The sequence below is a fragment of the Ictidomys tridecemlineatus genome, chromosome X (genome assembly GCF_052094955.1).
Source record: "Ictidomys tridecemlineatus isolate mIctTri1 chromosome X, mIctTri1.hap1, whole genome shotgun sequence".
NCBI classification, from domain to species: domain Eukaryota; kingdom Metazoa; phylum Chordata; class Mammalia; order Rodentia; family Sciuridae; genus Ictidomys; species Ictidomys tridecemlineatus.
Window position 1 is genome coordinate 72,067,874 of NC_135493.1, and position 26,657 is coordinate 72,094,530.

Here is a 26,657-nt window from a genome sequence, read left to right on the forward strand (position 1 = left end):
GGTCTGGGTTGTACCTGAAGGCCCTAGGGAGAGCTGATGTATTAATGGGCCAGGAGGCAACCTGCCAGACCTACTGACACACAGGTGATGGGACTGCTGCCGGAGCCAGCACACGGACTAGACACCCAGGCTGGGAAACTGTAACGTCCCGGGAATTTCAACTGACATTGCTGTCCAGTCTCAGCCAACTGGTTAACGGTGCCGAGTTTGAATCAGTGAGTGACCCGCCTCCCGGTCCCTCCTCCTTAGCCAGCCTCTCTCCTTCCCTCCCTCCCTCCCTTTTTCCCTCCCTCAGCCCTCCGGGAGGGGCCGGCAGTCGAGGCAGCTGATCTCAGGCCAGCCGCTGCTCTCCGCCTCCCTCGCAGTGCTTGCTGGCTGATGGAGCCCAGGGCCAGGACTGGCTGTCCCTGAGCCCCGGGTCCCTTCTAGCCTCGTCCACAGAGAGGCAGAGGCTCATGCCCAGTAAAGCTTCGCTGGCCCTATCAGCTCCCCGCGCAGCACCATGCCTCTGCTGGACGTTTTCTGGTCTTGCTTCAGGAAAGTGAAGGTAAGTGGCCGGCCAGACCAGCCCATCCCATGGCTCTTGGGGGAAGGAAGCAGCTGGGACCATTACTGGCTGAGAAAGACAGATCAGACCAGCTCCTGAGATTTCCTGAGGCCCTTGGAGCTAAAAAGGCTTGGGTTCAAGTCTCACCCTTGTCTCTTAATCAGCTCTGTGACCTTCTACTGCTTTCCTAAGGAAATAAATAAGCCACCTGGCTTTTTTTTTTTTTTTCCAGTTCAGGGGATAGAACCTAGGGCTTTGCACATACTAGACTCTCCTACCGAGCTATACCTTAGTCCTTTCTATCTTATTTTGACACAGAGTTTTTCACTAAGTTGCCCAGGTTGGTATCAGACTTGTGATCTTCCTGCCTCAACCTCCTGAGTAGCTGGGATCACAGGTTTGTGCCACCATGCATGGCTGCTAGCTGGCTCTTTTTCCTAAAACCCACCTCTGTTGCTTCCTAAGGTTTCACATGAAGATAAGACAATCTCTCTGAGCTTCAGTTTTTTAGTTTTAAAATGAGGACAATAGTTATACTAGCCTTATGGGGTAAAGAGGTTGCTGTTAGTGTTTTTATTTCTTATACGTAAAATGTAATAATGTGTGTTAAGTTCCTAGCATGATGCCCAGCATGCGGCATCCACACAAGTAATTGTATCTGTTTTCATTATTATTACTACTAATCTCCATCAACATATATCAATCACCTATTGTGTGCTACACACCGTAGGGGCGACAGAAAGATGAAAAAGGACATAGTTTTTGTCCTTGTAAAAGAGATAAGAAAAGTGCCAGATATTCACTAAGCACCTACTATATACCAGCCCTGGGATAGGTAGTAAGTCAGTAAATATTTGAGTGCCTACTATGTCCTGGCCACAGGAAGTACATGATGAGCACAGCAGAATCAACAGGGATTTGTAAAGCATGATTTCTGCTTTCAAGTATTAAGGAACTCATATATATTTAGCATCTGTTATGTATCAGACAGACCTGGCACTTTGAATTCATTCATTGTGGTAGTGAATTTTACTAAAATATGTAGTTTTCCTGCTTTGATAATTGGGAAAGGATCCTATGAACTGTTAAGGAATATCCACAAGGCCACTCAAATATGACTGGAAGAGTTGTGGTTGGAACACCTAAGCCCATGCCCTTCTTGACACTATGTGGCTCCCCACAGTCCGACCTGACAGGAAAATGTTCAAACAATTAACCTGATTCTAAGATAGGATGAAAGGGCTGCTGGGACCCTCGGGAAGGAAAGATCCATTCCATGGGGAGGGACTTGGAAAGGTTTCACAGGAGGTCACATTTGGGCTGAGCCTGAGGGTTGAAGGAAGAGAAGAGTTTGTCAGTCCAAAAAGGGGGGAGGGGCATTCCAGGCATGCCTGGCAGAGGGAACTGCATGGGCAAGAGCTTGCAGGCAGCACGGTGGCTGTGCCTGGGGGGAGGGTTCATTCTGGTGATGTGGCTCAAGCAAGGGGTTCGAGGACAGAGGCACTAAAGAGAAGGAAGCATAGGCTACCCCGCCCCAAGGGTTTGAAATTAACCCATGGGCTCAAGGCTCTCACCCAGTGGGGGTCCCATCTGCAATGGAATGGGAGAAGACAAGGACTAATGTAGTGTGGTTTCTCAGACGCTGAATTAATTCAATTCAAACTATTTTTATGTGGATATTATTGAGTCCTTACTCAGACGCTGAATTAATTCAATTCAAACTATTTTTATGTGGATATTATTGAGTCCTTACTATAGTATGGCGTGAAAAAAAAATTCTAAATGTCTGTCCTCGGCAAAATAAATTTAAAAAATAGTTTGATTTATTTTAAAATATTTTAATATTTAAAATCATAAACAAAAATGTGTCTATTTAAAATTAAATTCTTGGGCTGGGGATGTGGCTCAAGCGGTAGTGCACTCGCCTGGCATGCGCAGGGTGCTGGGTTCAATCCTCAGCACTACATAAAAATGAAATAAAGATGTTGTGTCACCAAAAACTGAAACTAAATATTAAAAAATTCTCTCTCTCTCTCTCTCTCTCTCTCTCTCTCTCAAAAAAAAAAAAAGAATAAAAAAAATTCTCGAAATCTTATAAAAAATTTTTAAAAAATTAAATTCTTTATCCATGAAATCCCAAAGTCTGGGGATTCCTGTTTTAGGGGATAGAGAGCCCATTTCAGTAAAATAGGGATATAATTGAATGGGTGCTTTTAGGAGACACACGCTAGCAGCAGCAGGCGGGGGTGGAATAGAAGGGTCTAAGTGGAGATGCAGAGCCAGGGTATGTGGCGAGGAGATGATGAGAAGCTAGATGCAATGATAAAGGCAACAGAAGGGGGAATTGAAATTGCCTCTGAGGTCCCAGGTTTAAGAAGCACTCCTGACTACTACCCTAATTAATCATTCTGGGTGCTTGGCATGAATTTAAATTGCTTTGCACTCATTACCCCAATTTCTCTGATGCTGGCAAGTACCCCCATGCACAAGCACACAGGGACACACGGAAGCACACAGATCCAAGCATGTACGCAAAACTATATAGATATGCAGAAGTATTCACAGAGCACAGAGGCACATGTGCATGCACGTGCGTGTGTACATGCACGTGCACAAGCATACACACACACAGACAGGGATGTGGTTGTGTGTGATCTTGGTAGACATGAATCAATACATGGCTAGATCTCAGGACCCCAGACCAATGCACACGTTTGGGCCTCATGCTCCCCTTTCCAATGCTGCTGGTTTAAGGCCCCAGTCAGAAAGGCAGGCTCTCTGGGCCTGTCAACCCAGTCAGTTGCTCTGAGCCACCCTTTCTCTCTGAGCCTTGCCTCTCTGTGAGCAGTCATGTGGCTGTGGGAAAGCTGACCGAGGGGAGGGGTGAGGCTGTGGCAGAGCCCGCCATGGCTGAAAAGGGCTTTATCAGATGATCAAATTCAACCTTATAGTGATTATGATGGGGGAAAATGAGCTCCCTACCACTCCATACCACATGGGGCTGTCCTTGAGCTAAAGAGATATAAGAGAAGGGAAGCAGATAAATGTGTTTAAATTGGACACACTCCCACATGCACACATATTAACCCTGTGCCTTTGAGCCTCAGTTTCCTTGCCTGAAAAAGGACACTAATCAGTACCTGCCTCACAGGGATGCCATGCATATTCCGTGGGTTCATGAATTTCACATGTTTGTCATAGAATAGGTGGTCAATACACTAGATTTCTAAACTGTGTACTGGGGGACACCAAAGCAAGGATAAAATTACTCTATATTTGCATACTGCAGGGTTATGGTCTCAGGTCTTATCCACTTCTTTGCTACAACCCCCCCACCCCTCAGGCCTCTACTTCGACCCTGCTGGGTCTTGGAACAGAAGTAAACCTTGCTCAAGGGTAACACGTCAGAAGCCAAGGATACTGGGAAGGTGGCAAGAGGCCAGGCCAGGGCTCGGGATAGCTTTGAGGCTCTCTGAGGTAGGGGCAGCCAAGGGACAAGACGTTTGGGTGTGAGATGAACCCAGTATAAATAGTTCCATACGTGTCTGATGTTCCCGCCCTGGGGGCCAGCAGGGGCCAGGAAAGTATCTATGGCCTCTCACCACAACCAAGCATGCATCTGACTCTCTCTCTCTCTCTCTCTCTCTCTCTCTCTCTCTCTCTCTCTCTCTGTGTCATACACACACACACACACACACACACACACACACACACACACACACATTAAGAGGGTCAAATCTTTTGGGGCTAGGGTTGTGGCTTAGTGGTTGAGCGCTATCCTAGTGCATGTGAGGCCCTGGGTTTGATCCTCAGCACCATATGAAAATAAATAAATAAAATAAAGATGATATTGTGTCTGACTACAACTAAAAAATAAACATTAAAAAGAAAGAGGGTCAAATCTCCCTACTGTCCCCAGTCCCCTCCTCTTATAACATAGGTAGATAATCACACAATATCAGAATTGAAAAAAATCTTTGGAGATCATCTATTCCCCCTTGTCTGTTTCCCCTTCCAAACTCCTAATGAGGAAACTGAGATTCAGCAAAGAAAGACATGTGCCCAAGGTCATAGACTGAATCAAGACAGTCTGATTGAAATGTGGTCTGTATGATAATCTCTCTACTCGTTTTGTGGCAAAATTCAAACAACCATCTCTGGTAAAATCTAACAGCAATACTATGTGGGACTTCTGTTCATGTGCCACATACACGCACACATACACCTACGTGGTAACAGCGCTATCATATCTACCCCGAAAGCTTCTAGTGAAATCAAAGCCAAACATGACAGAAAAGTCCCTTGTAAACTTGGAAAGCTCATAGAAATTAGCCACACAGTTGTGGTCCAACATGAGCCACCATACCTGTCCTCGGTCACTGTATTCATACTTAGGTCATACATAGGAGTCTGTATGTGCATAAAGGCTCTCCTCAATTCCCCCAGCTACATATTCCCAAGCACTCTGTCCTGTGAATGCTCTCCCCAGGGGTACACATGGGAATTCCATGTCACTGATTTTATACCAGGTTGCTGGGGCTCCTGTTCATGTGGGTTTAAGCTTTCACAGACACATCCCTCAAGCAAGCTCACACTCCTGTACACATGCACTGGCCTATGAGGTAACCTACATCCTCCTGATGTGAATTTATGCTCCAGGCCCACTCTGTTCCCAGCCAACTTGCAGTTTTCTGGTCTGCAGGGGATCTGCCTGGCGAGATATGGGGTATAGGTGGAGCTCACCACTTCCTCAGATACTCTGTTTCATCTCGGGACATTGCCACAGGTCCTTCAACCAGTCTAGGGTGATGTTGTGTGTGTGTGTCTGGGTATGGAAGTAGTAGGGTATATGTATACCTCTGAGATATGTATGCTCAGCCACTTCCTAATTTCTGGATCTAAAGAAATAAATTATAACATAGATTCTCATGTTTTGGAAAAACTGCTTAACAAAGGCAGGGCAAGGCCCGATGCCCCATAGAAGGAGGCTTCACCCCCAGGGCTCTCTCTGCAGAGTACCATGGCCCAGTCAAATATTGTGTTGGCTGAGTGGTAGGTCCTGGATCCCAACATTTGTGGAAAATTCATACTATCCATGAGTTGCCCCTGAAAATCTAACTGTAAGTCACCTAGATTCTGTTATACTATGTGTCTGTGATGCTCCAGGCCCATGGATGGAGGCAAGAAAATAGGTTGTGGTGAGGTTTTTGGTACATATGGAGTTAAAGAGATCTGGGAGTTGATTTCTGGAGAGACTGATATGGAGAGTGTGTCTACCTGGGCCACATCTGGGCTGAGTGGTCTAAGGCTGGTCAGCTGTCCTCAGTGGATAAGACTCAATGGAATTGTCAATGAAATGGTTTAAGGAGGAGCCTGGCCCAGGAATCAGAATCTGAAGGAATCATCTATGGAGTAAAGAGCCGGGAGAGTCTTCAAGAACAGTAAGGAGACAGGAGAAGGCACAGATCCAAGGGACTTGCCCTGGATATTGGGGTTGGGTGACAATGGTGGAGGGGGTGGTGGTGAGAAACTTTAAAATTTCTATTTGTGGAGCTGGTGATTGAACCCAGGGCCTCACACATGTTAAGCAAGCGTTCTATACTGAGCTACATCCGTAGCCAGAGACATTGAAATTTGGGTATGAGAGCTCAACCTTGGTGCTCTTGATGCAGTGAAAATACCAAGATATCTAGAGTAAAATTTGGAATCAATCCCTTCACCTGTTAGGGCCAAAACTTACTAGCTCTGTGACCTTCAGAAAATTACTTAACCTCTCTGAGCCTTCGTTTCTTGTGCCATAAAATGTAGCTAAAAATATAAACCATCTTATAAAGTTGTTCTAGGGCTTAAATGAGTAAATACTTATTACATCTCTTCAAAAAGCAGCACACAGGGCTGGGGTTGTGGCTCAGTGGTACAGCACCTGTCTGGGACAGGTGAGGCCCTGTGTTAGATCCTCAGCACCACATAAAAACAAACGACAACAAACTAATAAAGGTTAAATTATTTTAAAAAAGCACCTAGTAAGCAGTAGCCATTTTTATTCTTTGTATATTGGGCACAATTATAATTTCTACCTTACAAGGCTATGGTGGGGTTCAAAGGAAATAATGATGGTAAAGCATGTTGAGATGCTTATTGCTGTTATCTGAAATGAAATGGAGATTTTCCTTAGGCTGGGAATACCCTTAAGAGTTCATTCCTTCACTCATTCACCCAATGATATTTATTCAGGACCTACTCTGGGTAAGGCCCTGAGGAATTAGATAACAGTGAACAACATAGTTATAGGTCCCTATGCTCATGGAGCTTACTGTCTAGTACATATAAAATGATGTTTTCATACTCACAATCCCTAATTGCCCTGTTGATGGGTACGATTGGTACAGTCGAGAAAATTTCAGGGTTTGAAACTATACAATTAATTACCAATCTAAGTTTATCCAGTACTTGTTCTTGGTGACCCTGCTTAGTCCACAAGGCGGAGAAATGACCACACTGGAGTCTGGGTAATTCCTGTAAGAGCAAAGCCTGGAACCATCTTGGGTCCGTCCTGGGAGTGGAGAAGGGACTCCTATCCCCTGAATTTGCCAGGCCTGAACTCTGTCCCTCTCCCCCAGTGGTTCCATCTCAGCACAAATGGTGCTATTTGCTTAAGAGTCATCTGAGATTAAACTGTATTTGTTCTGGAAGGTGGGAGACGGTGGGATGGCCATAGGCAGGTGAGATGGGGAACAGAAGGTGAGGTTTCAACTCTGACTTATGTCTCCTCAGATATGAATTCTTCCTTTGTCTTCAGCTTCTTTGGTGCCCAAAACTGTACAAGTGGGGCTGCTGGGGGTGGAAGGTATGCCTGACACTATGACTGGTAGGGGGAAGTAAGTGGAGAAAGCTAGAGATTGGCAATGCCAGGTTTGATTATTTTTTCTCACAAACACTAAAGAAAGTTGGAACTAACATGAATCACTATTGCTAGATCACATACTCTGTAGCACATATCATTTCAACCTTTCACATGTGTTAGCTCATTTCTCCATCAGCCCTACAAAGCAAGCACAGTTATTATCATCTTCATTTTACTGAAACACAGAAAAGTTTAGAAATGTATCCAAAATCACACAGCTGTTACCTTGGAATTTTTTTTAACCCATGTAATCTAGTTCCAGAGTCCATTACAGCTATATAAACCGGGACTCAGTTTTCTCCACCCATAAAATGGGGATGTTGGATTGATTATCTCTGAGAGCCATTCTAGCTCTGATACTCTCATTATATTTGCATATATTTCTCCAAACTTCCAGGCCAAATTGGAAAAAAAAAACAAACAAACAACAAAGACTGCTCCCAAAATGTCAGTGATTTCCACTCCAGGTCTCTGGGGAGGAAAGAGACAGGCCCAGGGCAAAAAAAAAAAAAAAAAAAAAGCCTGCAATGAATAATAGGCCTCCCAGAACCCCCTAGGGCCTGAGAGCAGCTGGAGGCCTGGGAAGCTCTGGGAGCCAAGGCCTGGCCTGCATTTCCAAGTCACTGGTAACAATAACAAGGAACAGTGGCTCAGACCGCCTGTGCTGGGATTTGGGGTCAGAGACTTCACAGTAGGGTGGGGCCACCCTTCTGGCCAACCCTGGAGCTGCTGCTGCCACTGCTGCCAGGGACCTTAGAGTCCAGGTCACTTGGCAGTTCCAAGGCTGGGACTGCCAAGGGGCAGAGGAAAGGAAGTCTTGCACTTGGTGAATGGGAGCTGAGGCTCTGGAAATGAGCATGGGCTGAACTTCCCTAACCTGGGTTGGGTCACCCTCTGGGAGCTGGAGAAAAGAATGTGGTATGATGACATAAAGATAGTAGCTGGAAACTAGGCAACCTTCTACTACCCCACGTTCTGCCTCTTCATGTTTTCTCCGAGCCTCAGTTTCCTTATTTACAACACGGGCAGCATACTTCCCATTTCATAACTGATCGCAATGACATCTGTGAAAAACCTTGCCACAGTAGGGAGTCAGTAAATAGGAGTTCAATGTGAAGATGATGAATTAATTACTGTACGTGACCCTATGTCCATTGCTAGGGCCCTCAGATTACTATTTTATTTTATTTTGGTACTGGGGATTGAACTCAGGGGCACTCCAACACTGAGCCACATTCCCAGTCCTTTTTTGTATTTTATTTAGAGACAGGGTCTCCCTGAGTTGTTTAGGGCCTTGCTTTTGCTGAGGCTGGCTTTGAACCCTTGATCCTCCTGCCTCAGCCTCCAGAAGCACTGGGATTACAGATGTGCATCACCACACCTTGCAAAGTATTCATTTATAAAATGAGGAAAACTTAGATCTGCCAATTCCCTCACCACCCTGGCTGAGGAGAGCCTAGAATTGAGAGCATCCATGGAAATGAAAGGACAGTAGAAAACACTGATGTTACTACCCTGAGTTTTAGGAAGTGAGTTTTTTAGGCAATTCCCCTATTCCTCCTCCTCCTCCCACCTCTGCTCCCACCACTGGTCAGACTAGATTAGAGTGTAGAAAAGAGGCTCCATCCCACACTGGAACTGCTGGGTCTGTCTCCTCCAGCCCCTTCCTACATATACTCAGTGCTCTAAGGCCCCTCCTCCGGAAAGACTCCCAAGCTCTGGGCAGGAAAGAGGGTCCCTGTTGGCTGGTGGGAAAGTCAAGTCTTTAGGATATGACATTCCTGAGATTATCCAGAGAACCCCTGGGGGTTGCAGCTGCTCATTCACTCTCTTCCTTGGCCCAGCTCTCAGCCTGCTGTGGAAACAGCCAAGATAGTAGGGTGTGAGGCTGGAGGAGAGTAGAGAGAAAGGGGACTGAAGTAAGGAGCCAGGCCTGAAGCAGCCCCGTGGGCCAGGTGAGGGGTCAGGATGGGGAAGACAGATCGGAAGCCATATCAGGACTGGCAGGAAGGAATAGAGGAGAAAAGAATTCGAGACATTAGGAATTTCTGTGTGTATCAGTGACTTATAAAATGGTCAGGGGTCCGGGGATGTGTCTCAGTGGTAGAGTAGTTGTCTAGCATGCATGAAGCCCTGGATTTGTTCCCCAGCACCACAAAAATAAACAAACAAACAAACAAACAAACAAACAAATAAATAAATAAAATGGTTAGAGTTCCTGTGGCTCCAGGTAGGATGCCTTTTTTAGGCAAGAAATCTGAGGCCCAGCAAAGAAATGATCAAAGGCATAGGGTCAAAGGCCCAGAATGCCCATGTCAGTCAGTCCTTCTGAAGACCAGGTCTTCTCTCCCCTTTTCAGAGAAGAGATTGGCATCCTCCAATGGAAGAATACCCCACCACCAGTAGAAGTTACACCCTGAACATGAGCACATGTTCCCTGGTTTAAAAAGTGGCATGGTGACATTCCAATTTAAGACCTGTGGCAGGTTCCACCCAGCCCAGGCTCACATGCCATCCCCCGTGTACCCAGCTATCTCCACACTCGACTATAAACTCCTCTAGGAACCCAGACTGTGGCCCTACCATCCTTGTGTCCAGTGACAGTCTGGCCCAACCCAGTCCCTATTCCAGGCCTAACCCAGAGGAAAGTTAATGAGTGCATAAAATACACATATATACTCATGCAGGTACAAAGGGTCAAACCCCTTGGACCCACCTCCCAGCTGAGAGACCCCAAGAGACAGAGGAGTCAGCTCCAGAGGGGTCAGGGGAACCTGCCTTCTCATAGTGGCCATAGTCTGTGTTGGCAAAACATGGGCTGCGCCTGGGGGTGGTGAGGCCCACTCTGAAGGGAGGAAGGGAGGGCCAGGCTGTGAATAGGGCTCTGTGTAGCCCAGCTCAGAGGACTGGGGGAGGCTGGAATGTGAAGAACGTGCTCTCATGACTGTGGCCCTAGGCCTGGGTCTATGGCACATGGTTGACCAGGGGCAGTGGAGTGGGGGTGGGTGGTGAAGGTGGAGAGGAAAGCAGAGAAATCAGGCAAGGAAAGGACAAACCATTTCTTCAGGCCTTCCCTCAGACAGCAGGGCAAGGACAGGTTGGAGAGCCTGCAGACTGAGCAGAAAAGATGCTAAGAGAGTGAGCTTGGTGCCAGTCAGCCACTATGGCTGAGGACTCCCAGGGCTGGGCCAAGTCGTTTAATAACCTTGCAACTTGTATGTGAACTACTCCTCTCAGACCTCCTGACTTCTCACACAGTAACCTTCCTTTTGCTTTTATCCCTTCCTTGACTCTGACTTTCCCTTTTTGACTCCTTCATCCTGTTTTTCTTTTTCTCTCAAAACTGTTTCATCTTTTTTTGTTTTTTTCTGATCACTCTATCTCCCACCAGACTGCAAGCTCTTCTGGGGCAATGACCATGTCTGCCTTTATGCATCTTAGCATCTGTAGGTCTACCACAATGTCTATTGGATAGCTCTGAGCAGATGTTCCACAGACCCTTCAGTCCACCATATCCAAGGCAAGATTCATTAGAACAGGAAGACTTCGCTCCCATATCCGTGAGCCACTTTTCCCCTGTTCCCGACTGCAGTTAATAGCCCCTCATTCACTCAGTTGACAGGCCAGAAACGTTGGAGTCATCTTGGACTCCTTTCTTATCCTCCCACATCCTATTATTTAACTTTGGTTCTTTTCCCATGGAAATAGTCCACATATTGGTCTCAAACTTCCTATCCCAAAGGTCACTGTCCAACCCATAATCTTACCAGTGCACTGTTCTCTATGTAACCTCCTCATTCCCAATCCATGTTTCATTCCACAGCTAGAGCATTCTTTTTTTTGGGGGGGGGTACTGGAGGTTGAACCCAGGGGCGCTCAACCATTGAGTATTTAGAGACAGGGTCTCACTGAGTTGCTTAGCACCTCACTGAGTTGCTTAGGGCTTCGCTAAGTTGCTGAGGCTGCAATCCTCCTGCCTCAGCCTCCCAAGCCACTGGGATTACAGGGGTGTGCAACTGATCCTGGCTAGAACAACATTCTTAAAAACAAATCTATATATGTTACTTTCTTGTTTAGGCCCCTTCATTGGCCCCCCATTGGATTCTGGATAAAGCTTCTTAGGATGCCCTACAAGGTCCTTCATGGTGTGGCCTCTACCTGCTGCTCTAGTATCTGTCTGGCGCTCTGTTCTCCACCCAGACTATATATACTTCCTCAAAGCACATGCTTTGACATCTCCTTGCACTTTTCTATGCCCTTCCTTCTGCCCATCATGTTTGTTATGTGCATTTATCTACTTGATGAAAACTAACTACTCATCTTCCAGACTGACTTCAAATTGATACTTCCTTCATGTAGATGGTACTGCAACTCAACATCCAGCATTGAATTACTCCTTCTGCTCAGTTCCTTAAGTGCTACTTTCCAGTTGTATTTACATGGAATTTTAATGATTTGTACTGTCAATGACTTCCCCATTTCACTGTGAATTCCACAAAGTTAGGACATTTGTCTGCTTTCTCTCTATCCCTTGGTACCTAGCACAGAGCTGGACCCCAAGGAGGCATCTAGTGAATGGGTGAAGAAATGCATAAATACAATGTGAATGAATGGCTCACAGAATGGGAAGATTGTCATTGTCTTTGTAGCTGCTGAACTTCTAGTTCTTGGGTTCAGAATCCCCCAAATCTGAGAGGGCTATGTTCTACACCAGGAAACAAAAAGAGCCTCTACTCTGGCAGAATTCTTGGATACAAAAATTCATGCCCCCTCTTCCCCTGTAAAGTTTTAGGTACCAAAAGAGCATAAAAATCAAGGCCAAAATCAGAGTGGGACTCAATGGTCCTGGCCAACCCAATTATCCTGGACCCCAGAGGAAATAATGGGATGCAGTAAAATTGGGGACACCGTAGACCTCAAGAATAATTTTGACTCTGACATTTACTGGCTGTTTGACTTTGGCTAAATCAGTCATTTATCTGGGCCTGGCTTTCCTCATGTGCCACAAGGGGACAATAAAACCTACCATGTAGGATGATTGTGACAGTCAAAGGAAGTCATTTATTTGTAACCCATAAAGCCCTGTGTTAATTTAAGACCTAATTATCTTCTGAACTATCCCTAACTATGACATTCCCAATGGTGGGTAGGGCTGGTAGGATGGGTGAGGAGTAGATTTGGTATGATTGCAGCAGGACTTCAGGATAGCAGTCTGTCCCAATCATCAGTTCATATCCTAATTTCTCAGAACTGTCCAATTTAGGAACTCACAGGGGAGAAAGCTTTCTCTTTCTCTTTCATCAGCTTACTCTTTCTCTTTTTTTTCCTCCACCTTGATCTACCACTAAGGATTATATTGACTTGATGTATCTTAGTTCCAACTTGTAACTTTGTTTGAGACTTTCATATCTGTCTCTTTTGGTTCATACCTAGCTCATTCTAGAACTTTCTTTCTCCCTCACACTAACATCTCTCAAAGGCCTTTCCAGGGAACACTGCGAGGGGCCCATCTCTGATCCCTTCTCTTTCCTATGAACAAGTGTGGTTTTCAAGGGTGGACCTGACCTTTAGTCATTTTAGGGTGATCTAAAGCCAAGACAAATCTTAGGATGAGGAAACATTGTGGTTAAGTGTCTATACCTGGTGTGGCAGTCCTTATTCCAAAGGTAAGAGATAGTAAACATACTCTGATAACTACTTTGTTGATCCTTTAGGTTGATAAAGAGGCTGTCTGTGTAAAGACAAGAGAATAGGCCTAGAAAATTCTTCTATCTCTAAGAAGTGCCCTTCTTTCCTTCCTTTTATAAAATTCCTGCTTAACCATTAACTTAACATCTTTATCACTGCCATTTTAGCCCAAGTCTCCAACATTGTTTACCTGCACTATGGCAGAAGACACCTGGGCTAGGGTTGCAGAGTAGTTGCTTACTTACATATGCCAATCCATGGGTTTCATCCCCAGCACTATAAAAAAATAAAATATTTAAATCTCCTGTCAGGTCTCCCTGCTTCTGCTCTAGCTGTATAATCCAAACCACATGTTGCAGCCAGAGTAATCTTTTTAAGGTAGAAATAAAATCTTACCATTCTCCTGACCTATACCCACCAATGGCTCCATACTATGTTTGAATCAAAGCCAAAATCCACATCCTGGCCTTCAAAGCTCTGCAGAATTTGACTCTTGCCTCTTTCTCTTCAACTACTGCCTAGAACAGTCTGCATCCAGATTTTCACATAACCAACTCCTCCTTGTCATTCAGATCTCAGTTCAAAGTTCAATTCCTCAGAGAAACCCCCTGTGGCCACCTTCCTATTCTCCTTATCCAATAACTCTCTATCTCATCCTGTTTTTTAAAGTTTCTCCTTGTTGGTTCTCAGTGGTGCCTGAAATTCCTTTATGTCTTTGTTTGCTTATTGATTGTTTGTTCCTTCCCAATAAGGTTTTGGCTCCATGAGGTCCTTATCTGTCTAGATTGCTATATGTACTTAGCATTAGGCATAATGCTAGGGTGCCCTATAAATATCTTTTGATGCCCTATACGTATTTGTTGAATGAAGTTAAAAAGTGATTTATCATTTTTAAAAGTGTTTTCATATACATTAATTTCTCTCAAAACCTGTGAGGTTAGGGTTATTACTCTACTAATCTTATATTTTAAAAAAATCTGAGGCTCAAGAGGTTATGGGCACCAGACACACACCTGTAATCCCAGAGACTCTAGAGGCTGAGGCATGGTGATGGCAAGTTTAACGCCAACCTGGGTAATTTAGTGAGACCCTGTCTCAAAATAAAAAATAAAAGGGCTGGAAATGTAGCTCAGTAGTAGAGCAACCCTGGGTTCAATCCCCAGTTCTGAAAAAATAAATGAGAAAATAAAGGTTATGGATTATGTCCAGTGTCATATAATCATTAAATAGGGGAAGGTGACCTTGAACTATTTCCAAGTTTAAATACTGCCATTTCCATCAGCACACCTTGCTTCTAGCATGGTCAATGCTATACCAAGGATAGTATATGCCAAGCAGATGTGGACTGATTCTTGAATTATCTTTACTGTCAGGATTTAGAATGGTATTGTGAATTTTGCAGACTCTATCTAGTCCCCTAACTTGGCAGGATCACTCTCCATTCCATGAGAAGGAAATAAACCATAGGAATCAGCCATTAGGATAGGAGGAAGTAGTAAGGAGTAGGCAGTCAGGAATCTGGGATTCTAGAATTCACATTGCTCCTTACTTTGTTTTCCTTTTTCGGTGTTCCTCAATCTATCCTTCCATAAAATGGGTTGATTGAACGTGCTGATTTTAAAGCTCCCTTCAGTTTTGACATTACATCTCCAATGCCGTGACTTCTTTTCTGTTTCCTTTGCAGTGCTTCCCGTTGATGCAAGCGAGGAAGAATGCTGGTAAGTGCGTGAGGCGGGGTTCACAAGCAGCATACAATGAGACTAAGCTTCTCAGTGGTTCTTAGAGACCAGCTGATCAGGTCCCCTAGGGACAGGAGCCAGAGCCTAAGATGCTAAGCTCAAGACATCCTCTCTGTCTCCCTCCACTGGGCATTTCTTGGTCTCTTTTGGGGCCCTGCCTTTTGGTTCCAGGCAGAACTTCCATTTCTCAGATGGAGGTTTTGCTTTTGTCTGGGAGCCAGGAGAGGATTTCCCTCTAGAGCTATCAGCAAGTGACAGGCACCCACGTGCTTCCCTTGCTCTCAAATGCCTTCTTTCCACTGGGAAGTGTATTACTGGTGGGAGATATATTGGGAAAGAGAAGCAGGTAAGTGAAAGAGGAAGGGAAGAGTCTCTGATATTCCCAAAACTTGCTTTATCTGGAAGGTTTTCGAGAGATTAGTTAGGCTAAGAGAATAAATGTAGCCTTCAGGTCAAAAATTTCCTCCTTCCTGCTAGGTGTGGTGGTGTATACCTGTAATCCCATCAGCTGGGAAGGCTGAGGCAGGAGGATCATAAGTTCAAAGCCAGCCTCAGCTACTTAGTGAGGCCCTAAGCAACTCAATGAGACCCTGTGTCTAAATAAAACACAAAAAAGGGCTGGGGATGGGGCTCAGTGGTTGAGTGACCCTGAGTTCAATCCCCCATATCAAAAAAAAAAGAAAGAAAGAAAGAAAAAGGGGGATGCCATGAAAGTAGAAGGGAAGCCATTGGAGTCAAGGAGGAGAATAAGTGGGAGGGAAGAGAGGAGAGTAAAGGGAAGTAGGGGGGAGTTGGTGAAGCTGATCAAATTATACTCCAGGCATTTATGAATATGCCATAATGAAATTCACCATTGTATACAATTAATGTGCACTGATAAAAAAAGTTGTAATACCATGTTTTTCTCAGCTTACTGAGACACAAAACAAAACAAAACAAACAAGCAAACAAAAAACCTCTTTTTCCTCTTTAACAAGTTTCTATGGGCCTGACTGCCTATCTGCCTTCTGCCCTCTGATGTCCTACTCGGATGTGGGCAAGTAAACACTCCCTGAGCCACTTCCTTCTTTCAAGGAGGACACAGTTGTCTAGAGAAGGGTGACAGGTTGGGGAAGTAAAAGAAGGATCCTGACCAGGGAAGCATTTGCTGCCATGGCTGGACTCGTGGCACGGGCCATGTTTCACTGAGGTCATGGGGTCAACCTCCTGTCTCTCTCCTGACCTAGCCACTCACTGGCTCCAATTTTTCATGAAGACGAAGTCACTACTTGTGTGATCATAGCTTCCAGGTGGCAGTTAGGGTAAGGGGCACTGAAACATAGAGGCACCAATGTCCTGCCAAGGGTATCTTGGGAAGGTACTGGAAAAGGTCCTTATTCCTGAGGACCATGCAAAGTAGTTGGAGCTGTTTTGGGCACAGTCCTTCCAGGAGGTAGACCAGGGATCTGGTAAATTCCCAAGGACTTTTCTACCTTAGGACCTTGAATTTATTGGGTGGTGGCTTCTAAAACAGAACTGACAAATCAGTGCAGTGGTGCATGCTTGTTAATGAGAGCTACTCAGGAGGCAGAGTCAGGAGGATCACAAATTCAAGGCCAACCTCAGCAGCTTATGGAGGCCTTAAGCAACTTAACCAGACCCTGTCTCAAAATAAAAAAATAAAAAAGTACTGGAGAATAAAACTAGTAATACAACTCTGGCTTCAATCCCTGGAAACAAAACAAACAAAGCTAGGCATGGTGGCACACACCTGTAAATTCAGCTACTGTGAGGTGACTGCAAGAAGATCACAAGTTCAAGGCCAACCTGGGTGATTTTAGTGCGACACTGTCTCAAAATAAAAATTAAAAAATAAAAAAGGGCCAAAGGTGTAGTTCAGTGATAGGATAGTATTAGTGAGGCCCTGGGTCAAACCTCAATAGTAAAGAAAAAAAAAGAAATGAAAGAGAAAGAAAGAAAAGAAGAACTCGGGGGTGAGGTGTTTATTTGCATTGCCATGACAGTAGAAGGAACCTATTTTGAAGCAGAACACTGCTTTGATCAGCATAGAGCATACATCTGCTCCTTCAGTACCCCCACCCCACCCATCACCATTCCAGGGCTTCTTGCTGAGCACAGTTCCTGCTTTGCATCAGAGACCTCTGGGGGTACAAGATGTATGTGCCGCCCATACTGGGGGAAGGACAAACTTCTCCATTTCAGAGACACCAGCTGCAAAGGCTAAAAAGAAACCCCTCAGGCCCTGAAATAGTGACCCCCCCCCAGACGAATGCATTTGCAGCTGCCAAGCTACCTCATTAGAATGTCTGTGCCAGGCTGAGGCGCCAGTGTAGAACCCCAGGAGGGTGGTCACCCAATGGCTGAGGGGTCTGTGGCTCCTAGAGCAGAGAGGAGTGTCTTTTAGGGGGTGGAACCAGGCAGAAGAGGTTGCCACCTACAAAGCTGCGATGAGACTGGTCTTCCTACTCCTTCTTTAGGTTCAAGTTTGAAAATGTCTATTTAAGGGCATATGAACACATTATCTCAGGCCTATTCGAGGACAGTCTGCAAGAAGTGATGATTTTATGTGGATGTGGCAATCACAGCAGCAAGGCATTGAGAAACACGGCACCTGGATTTTGGCCCAAATATCATTACAAATTCACTGTGTGAGTCCAGGAGAGTTGCTTCCTCTCTCTGGACCAGTGTCCACATCTATAAAATGGGATGTCCACATCTTATTGCATGGGACTCTTATGAGTCATAAGACACAGTGCCTTAAAAACATCAAAAGGCTGAACAAATGTGATTGACTTTGAGATTTCATAGAGGGAATGAGCAGAGCTCTTGATTTGTTTTATTATTGATTGATTGAGTGGTGATGCCTTCATACACTTTAAAATTAAAGAGATACAAAAATAAAAATGTTTTCCCATCCCTGATCCTCAACTATCTAGCAATCCTCTTAGAGGTGACCAATTAGTAGCTTCTTGGGCCCTCAGTGAGTTCAGAGGTTTGGAAGAAAGTGTGCTGTGCTGGATGGGACTGCAGAGGGATCTGTGATTGCCTGAGTCTAGTGAGAGTTAGGTGAGGACAGCCTGCACAAAGGGGAGCAGAGCAGGGATTGCGGGGGCAGGAAAGTGGGGCAGTAGAATCAGCATTTGTTGGGGACCCTGTGTTGACAGTGCCACACATGGTGCCATGATCCTAAGAGACTTCCTCTTCTCTGAACCTACATACTGACATCTGAACCCTGAATCTGTTGTGTTCTTACATGCCATGCTTCCAAGAGCCACTATAGCAGAACACAAGTGGCAGAGAAGAGAACCAGCTAGGGTCTTTTTAGAGACCAAGAAAGTGGAGACACTGACTCCAGTTGACAATTGCATATAATTTGCATATATCATTTTTCCTATCAGGATGAGTCAATGGAAGATTTCTCTGATATGGTATGACTTTTGTCCTAGTGGTCCCATGGACCGAGGAAACCTTGGCAGGGTGGTCTCATGGGACCTCTTGGCATTGTCTTATAGGACAGCATGATGAGTGTCCAAATGGACTCAATATATGGGGTGCTGCCCAGGCCCAGAGGATGACCTGGATGACCTTTGAGAGCTCTGCTGTTGTGGTCTATCTAAAAATTCACAGCGTTCAGCCCTGGAGGCTAAGGCAGGAGGATTGTGAGTTCAAAACCTCAACAACTTAGCAAGGCCCTAAGCAACTAGACCCTGTCTCTAAATAAAATATAAAAAAGGCTGGGGATCTGGCTCAGTGGTTTAGCACCCCTGTGTTCAAGGCCCGGTACCAAAAAAAAAAAGAAAAGAAAAGAAAAAAAAAATCCAATGTTTCCCAAACTTCACTTATTTGTAAACCAAGTTCAGAATTTTTTTTTCTTTTTTGGTGGTTCTGGGGATGAAACCCAGGACCTTCTGCATACTAGGTTTAGGCAGTAATAGCTGTGTAATTAGGTTTTGAGGTACTGGTTAGTTTTTTTTAAAATTCATAGTAAATTAAATAGATATTCATCACAATTCAAAATGTTAATGTACCATCCCAATCATCCCACACTAATATCTACCAAACGCTGGAAAATATAGAGCTAGAGGTAATAGGAACCAGCAGGTCAGGAGGAGGATCAGGCCTCAGGGGCACATTCCCCACTCAGGCATCTGGGCTTTCTGCATTTCCTCATGCTTCTTTCAAGTCCTCCTACCCCGAAGTGCCTCTAACATGGAGATTTCTGAAGCCTAAGGAAACCCCCTTCCTTTAAACAAAACCCACAATTCAAAACTGCCTCTTAGGTACTGAAGCAAGAACATGTGACCAGGAGCTGTATGTTCCAGTTTTGGCTCTGCCTTTTGCCACCTGTGTGACCTTGAACCTGTCCCTTGCCCTCCTTGGGCCTGAATGTCCCCAACTATGAAATGAGTACTTTGCTCTAAAGGATCTCTAAGATATCTTGCTGCTCTGAAATTCGTGACTCCTTGGCTTGCACACCAGTTCTGCTGAACACTTCAGCTCCCCTTCCCAGCCGCCTGGAGAGGTGAGGGGGCTGCTGACCTTCCTTCCCACCACACTGGGGCCAGATCCTCCCTGAGGCCCTTGCTCCTAGAGCACAAAGATCCTTTTGTTGGCCAAAGTCATTCAAGGCTTCTCTCCAGACTCCTGCTGAAGTGACTGAGGTGACCTGAGGGGGTAATACTTTGCTTGTAATAAGAGCCCCTGCTCCCAAACCCAACTGGCTCCTGTCTGGCTGCAGGCTTAGCCTCTGCACCAGATTTGTCCAGACCCCTCCCCCGAGCTCCAAGGCCTTGGAAGACCTATTTAAAAGGTAGAAAATAGCAACAAATTTATTTATTTAAATGCATTCATTTAAGATGCTATTGGGTGTCACTTCGAAGGCTCAAGAGGGCGGTAGGCTAAAGTACTAAACACATGAAAATCATCAAAATTAAGAATAATTTGATCTGCTTCCTGTCTTCTGAAAAAGACCAAATCATTCTTATAACTAACTCTTAACACATCTGGCTATTTAACATTGGTTTATCAAACATTTGACAGATGTTTTACCCAACAATTTGGAATAGTATAAAAATTTACTTAATTAGGATGTATCTGGAATTGATTATTATTTGAGACAGGAAATCTTTCAACCATGACCTACGGTGAATTCAGCCAAGGCAAAACCATTTTGAGTTGAGAGACCTAAGATGTAGACCCATGCCTTCCATTAAACTCATTCTGAGACCTTGAGTTAGTTGCCTTCCCTCCCTGGGCCTTTGGTTTTATTGTCTGAAAAATGAGAAGGTTGAACTAGAAGGTTCTCAGGTCCTCTGCACTTTGACTCCATATTATCCCCTATGTCTTTGCCAAAAGTCAGGCTGAACAGAGGGGGTTAGGGTCAGTGGAAAGGGCAATTTCAAGATGTTATTTGAGGTGGGGAAAGGGTTCCCAAAACTGTGGAGGCATATAGTGAATGGTTTCCTTTGGGGCCAAAGGGACTGAGAAATCCAGGTGGCCAGTTCCTGTTTTCAGGAATGCAAACCAGACTCAAGCCTCAGCTTACAGATGCAGGACAGACAAATGTACTGAGGCACAGTCTAGCTGGCCATTTTTGTAAGCTGAGACTATCCAGAAGATCAGGAGATGAAGAAGTAATTGGAATTCGAGGTCAAATGCCAGGTCTGTAAAGGACCTGGGAGGCGCTACTGGACACTTGCACCAGAAGGGCCTGTGGATCCTTCAAACTCAACACTAAAGATTGCAACTCTTCATCATTCTTTTGGAAGCTTTCTTTCTTCAGATTCCCTTTCTTGGTTAATGTGCCACCATCCACCCTAGACGCATGGGAGTCACTTGGACTCTGCCATCTTTCTCTTTTGCTACCATTCAGCCACCAAATCACGTGCATGAGACTTTGTTTATCTATTTGGTACCAGGGATTGAACTCAGGGGCTCTTAACTACTGAGTCACATCCCTAACCCTTTTTAATATTTTATTTAGAGACAAGTCCTCCCTAAATTGCTGAAGCTGGCCTCAAACTTGTGATCCTCCTGTCTCAGCCTCCTGAGCCACAGAGATTATAGGCATGCACCACCATGCCTGGTGAGAGCTCTTTTTAATGCTTCCTAAATGTGTCCCTCTGTTTTATCTGCTCCATCATTCATCCACATTGTCATGCACACTTCTATCTAGGCCCAAGCAGCTGTTGCAGGGATGGTCTCTATTACTTCCTAACTAGTTTTCTCACCATTATGGTTTCTCTACCACTTCACCTTTCATATTGCTACCAGAGTTCTCTCTTTTAAAGAAGATTTTAGGGCCATGTGTAGCTCACTGGTAGCATACTTGCTTAGCATGCACAAGGCCCTGGATTCAACCCCCAGTACTGCAAAACAACAACAACAAAAACTCAACAACTCTGTTTTATACCTTTGACCAAAGTTCAACTTCTTTGCTTTGGTATTCAAGGTCATCACACATCACATCACCACATTTCCGAACCCCAGGGGACAACACACTAGTTCTTGGACAAACATGGAACACTCATATTGGACTCTCTTGGTAGTCCCTCTTCATCTTGGCTTTTCAAGCCACCCTCGGACTCCGTTCCCTTCCCATCATGTCCATATCTCCGTTACAACATATCACACTGTTCTGTGTTGGCTTCTTTCCTTTATTGTCTCTCCTATAGACCATGAGCTCTTATTGTACAATGGCTACATCTGACTAATCCCTGTATTCCCAGAAATAAGCACAGGGCCTCACATAAACAATCAATCTGCCAAGGACTATCTTTTATTTTTGATGGCATAGCAAAAGAACTTCTGGTAATCAGACTGGTGAATTCTTCTCAGAAGATTTTCTTCCCTATGATTTCAGCTCTGAACTAGTTATTATAGATCAACACAGAGCTCCACTGGCTCCAGAGGATATAATGTCTTAAGACAGGGCCTTGAGGGCCCAATAGTGCTAACCAGTGGTGCAGATCCGTGTAAAGCACATTTTCAACCCAACATTTAAAACTTTGAGGTTGCCCTCCATCTCTATGCTGGAAGGGCAATTAAGTACCATATTAATCAATGCTTTTCAAACTAAATACTAAGGACCCCTTGAGTCCCCAGAAATTCTGGGGAATCAGAGTTCAAAGTTGAGGGATATCTCATGTCTACTTCATTCAACCAAATCCATTTTACCTTTTGGAGGTCCCATGGAGATTTCATGTGGAGACTGGAGCCTACCACATGGAAGTGAAGGTTGGTGGAGATCATAGCTTGAGTTTAGTGTTCAATTGCTAACTGGCTTTGTTTTTTTATTTATTTATGTACTAGGAATTGAAGCCACAGGAAATTTACCAGTGAGCTATACCCCAACCCTTTTTAGTTCTTATTTTGAAACAGGGCTTCACTAAAGTTGCTGAAGCTGGCCTCGAACTTGTAATCCTCCTGCTGGCCTTGAATTTGTAATCCTCAGAACTTAGTCTCCTGAGTTAGTAGGATTACAGGTTTGTGCAACTCATGCCCAGCTCCTGGTTGACTTTTATACCATTCCCGCTCTGTGCCCACTCAGGTTCTGACCAAACTTTCTAGGTAGAGTGAAGCCTTTTCTGTTCTACACTCAGTTGAAAGTTCTACTTTATGTTGAGAGACCTCACCTTACAACAAATTCTACCCAGTGATCCTGTTTTTAACTCATTAGAGTCTTAGGAGAGGAGTGTGCTCCTTCTTCCTTATGACAGCTGGCATTTAGAATTCCCCAATTCCTGGGGTTGAAGGGACCTTAGAGATTATATGGACCAATGCTTTCATTGCAGCTGGGGGGAAACCCAAAGAAAGTAAATGATGTGCACCACAGCATATAGCTAGAGGATAACAAAATGGAGACTGGAACTTAGGTTCCACTCATTTTCAATTTCCTGCCCAGAATCTGTCCCTCCTCGAAACGAAAACTGTAGCTCTTAAAAATAATTTCTCACAGTCCTAGCTGGGTATGGTGGCACACACCATACCCAGCTAGGAGGCTGGGGCAGGGGGATCATAAGTTCAAAGCCAGCCTCAGCAACTTAGCGAGGCCCTAAGCAACTTAGCAAGACCCTGTCTCTAAATACAAAATAAAAAGGGCTGGGGATGTGGCTCAGTGGTTAAGTGACCCTTGGAGATATATATATGAATGACAGTCCTGATGACTTCCTTAACCTTATTCCCAATGAACAGGAACCAATGGCTGAAGACTAGTCACTGAGCTCTGAAGGCTCCATGGTGCCCAGGGATTGGTCTTCCTGGGGATAGGGCCAAAGCAGAGGAGAACAAACTGGTATCATAAGCCTGGCTGATCCCTCACCATAACCTGAGTGTCATTCCTTGTCCTCCTTTGCTTTCCATAGGACAGAATTTCACTCAAACAGCCCTCCCCCATGGCAGGGCAGCCAAGGGGTAGTTTTCAGTGGCCCCTTCTGCCCTGTTTGCTAGAGGGTTCCTGCTGTGTGACCTTCCACATCCCAAACCCAGAAACAGGAAGAGTTGGTTTGGTTTGCGTTTTGAGAAGAAAAATGAAAACATAGGAAGTAGAGCTCCTGAGAACAGAGGCTTCCAATCCTGTGTCCATTTGTCCCTGGAGCAGGATATTTCAGGGAATACATTCCACAGGGGAAGGGAACAGCCTCCTTTATTAAAAACAAAACACAAAGCCCTTCAAGGTTTGGAAAGAGAAAAAGGCCAAAAGGAGATTCTTAAGGAGGGGAGGGTCAGTCATTTCAGAATCTCCAGCCCTTCCCCCACCCTATCCGCCACTTGAAACTGTCATACTTTGATCTCACTGCTGTTATCACCATATCTGGCTCCCCAGAGATGTCCTGCTTCTTTAACCTATGGCCCAAGAGAGAATCCAAGCCCCCTTTCTTGTTTCTCTGAGAATCACCAAAGCAGACTGGTACTCAGAGCCCTCCTTTAAAACAAAAAATAAAAATAGACATAATTAGAGAATGTGCAAACAGGAGAACAACATTTGGGCTTTATAAAGTGTTGGCTCCTTCTTTTCAGAACCCCAACAAAAGCAGGGAAGTGCTTTGTCAGTGCCCAGGTATCTCCCAGGAGAACTACTTCATCACCCCTAATAATACTGCTGTGCGTTTGCCTGGCTTTCTGCCCTCTCATCTCTATCACTGGGAAATGGGTGCCATCTTTTTTCCCTACCCTGTTGCTAGAAGGACCAATGAAAAAAAGTGTTTTGGAAGGAAGCTTCCCAGGATCTCTGGAATCCTTTTCGGTTCTGGTTTCTGGTTGAGGAACATGCCTAGTTCACAGCTAGTTGCCAGGTTAGAAGTGTGACTTGTCCTTGGGTGCCAGAGAAACACATGTACCTGTAAAGAAATCAACTCTTTCCATCTCTGGATATCCTATACACACACATGTACATATGTCACATGTGTGGCATTTCTGAACACATAGCCTTATTTACCCAAATCTTAGTTTCACAGAATAATAAGAAGTTCACCACACAAAACCATACCACTGTCTCCCCTGGGGCCAGAGATAAGTAGAACCTCTTCCTGTATGTTGCTTCCAAGAGCATCTGCTTACCACAGCTTATTTTAGTTAGAAGATCTGGGGACAAACTAACATTTTATACTAAAAGAAGTATAGACCTATTGTGGAATAGCATGTTAAGTTTCCAAGAACCTGTAAGACGAAAGTCTCCTACTTGTTTCTGGCTTCAGGGGATTCTCCTCCAGCTTCTAGGAGCTGAGCGGAGATGGAATTCATTGTGTTCAGTCATTTGGGTATGCTTTGGTGCAAGAAGCACTGATTGAAATGGTGGCCTTCTTGAGGGTAGCAACTTGTTTCCTTTCTCTCTGTAACCTCTAATATAGAGCCAGCCACAGAGAGCACTTGGGAATTCTTTCTTCCATCCATCCCTCTGTCCATCCATCCATCTATTCATCATTGCCAAGAAACAAGCAAAAAGGCAAATCTTAGTGCACAGGAAATAACTCAGTGTTTGGAGAATCCACGCTTCTCTTGGTCTGAATTCTTTTTAAAAAAATATTTATTTCTTTTAATTATACACAATACCTTTGTTTATTTATTTATTTATTTTTATGTGGTGCTGAGAATTAAACCCAGGGCCTCGCACGCTCTAGGTGAATGAATGCTCTACCACTGAGCCACATCCCCAGCCCTCTGGGTCTGAATTCTAACTCCGTCACTTATTAACCATGTGATCATCTCTTTAAACCTCAGTTCTCTCAATTTTAAAGGGGGGTCCAGCTGAGTATGGTGGCACACAACTGTAATACCAGTGACTCAGGAGGCTGAGGCAGGAGGTTCACAAGTTCAAGGCCAGCCTCAGCAACTTAGCAAGGCCCTGAGTAACTTAGTGAAACCCTGTCTCAAAAAAAAAAAAAGAAAAAGAAAAAGAAAAAAAGAAAAGAAAAGAAAGGGAGTGGGATGTGAATCAGTGATAAAGTACCCCTGGGTTGAATCCCCAGTACCAAAAATAAATAAATAAAATAAAATGGAGTCCACATACTGAACTCCTGGGTTTGGGACCTAACTTCGATGAAGGGGATGGGAATGCTCTATAATCTCACAGACTACCCCAAAACTATAGTTATTAAATGATGATAAAATTAACATGACAAGTAGCCCAGGAAGTAGGATTGGGGAAGGAGGAGGCATTTTCTCCAGTCCAGAAGTCTGATTTAAGATTAAAAAACAGGAGCTGAGGCCTCAGGAATGAGCCCCAGGCCTCTAGGATGGGGAGGGCAGATGTTGAATGCTGACTCCAGAGCCTCACCCCACTCCAGGAGGCAGCATGCAGGCCAGAGGGGAACTTTAGTGGGGAGTGATAGAAAGATCAAATGTGCCTCATACACCTCAGGTCTCCAAAGACCAGATGTGCTGTCTTTCTTATGTCTGCCAATGAGCACCTCTTAAAAGGCCCAGTTCACAGCAAGGGTCATTCATCACTGGGACTTAAGTATAGCCAGGCAGGATGTGTTGACGTGGCTGCTAATAGGTTCTGTGACCTTGGGTAAATCCCTCTGTCTTGGCCCCAATTTCCCCACCATTAAAAGGAAGGGACTGAACTGGGTAACCTTTAAGGTCCTTCAAGCTCCTACATTCTGTGTTTCTACTAGCGTTAATTGGAAAGGGGTTTGGCCTTGATTTTCCAAAAACTGTGAAAAATGTAATTTTCCAAAAATGTCATCAATCTGATAGTTTGACACCCAATCTTGACCTCTGGTGAAAAGCAGTTTGGGGAGAGGGTGCTAGGCTGGGGACTCTTTCTGTTTGGATGTCTGCTGCTCCCTATGGTTCCTTCTGCCTACGCCTGGCTGAACTGGCTCAGCCGGACATGTCCTAGGCAAACCAAGATCACAGTCCAGGTGAGAGCCATGTGGATGAAAGCAGGTGTTTCCCAAGTTCTGGACTCTGGCCCAGGTATCTCACAATGTAAAATGAGGAAAGGAAGGAAAACAGGAAATCTTACCCACTATGTGTACCTGATTGTTCAGGAAGAATTCCTTCTAGGCAGGCCAGTTGTCCCAGAAGTCAACCACAGCTGCCAAGTGGAAATGGCTGACTTATGCAGTCTCTGGAATTCTCGAATTCCCCACACCCCATCTCAATCTGTTTAGACTTTGGCCATTTTTTGAAGCCCAGCTCAAATATTGTCCCCTCCCTCTTTTGAATCCTCAGAATACTGAGTGTCTGTCTTATAGCAGACATGTTATAAGATCATGTTCTGCCTTGTGTTCAGGCTATTTCCTTTCACATATGAAATAAAAATAAAAATACA

The 26,657-nt window shown here is 44.7% G+C and overlaps 1 protein-coding gene across 1 annotated transcript in view; it reads left to right on the top strand.

The window, feature by feature from the left end:
* The first annotated feature begins 373 nt into the window (after nt 1-373).
* Stard8 (StAR related lipid transfer domain containing 8) overlaps nt 374-26,657 on the top strand; it is a 77,456-nt gene continuing 51,172 nt past the window's right edge. The window contains exons 1-2 of the mRNA XM_040282128.2: nt 374-547; nt 14,824-14,857. Coding sequence (XP_040138062.2) covers nt 503-547; nt 14,824-14,857 — 79 coding nt within the window. The 5' untranslated portion in view covers nt 374-502. The remainder of the gene's footprint in view (nt 548-14,823; nt 14,858-26,657) is intronic.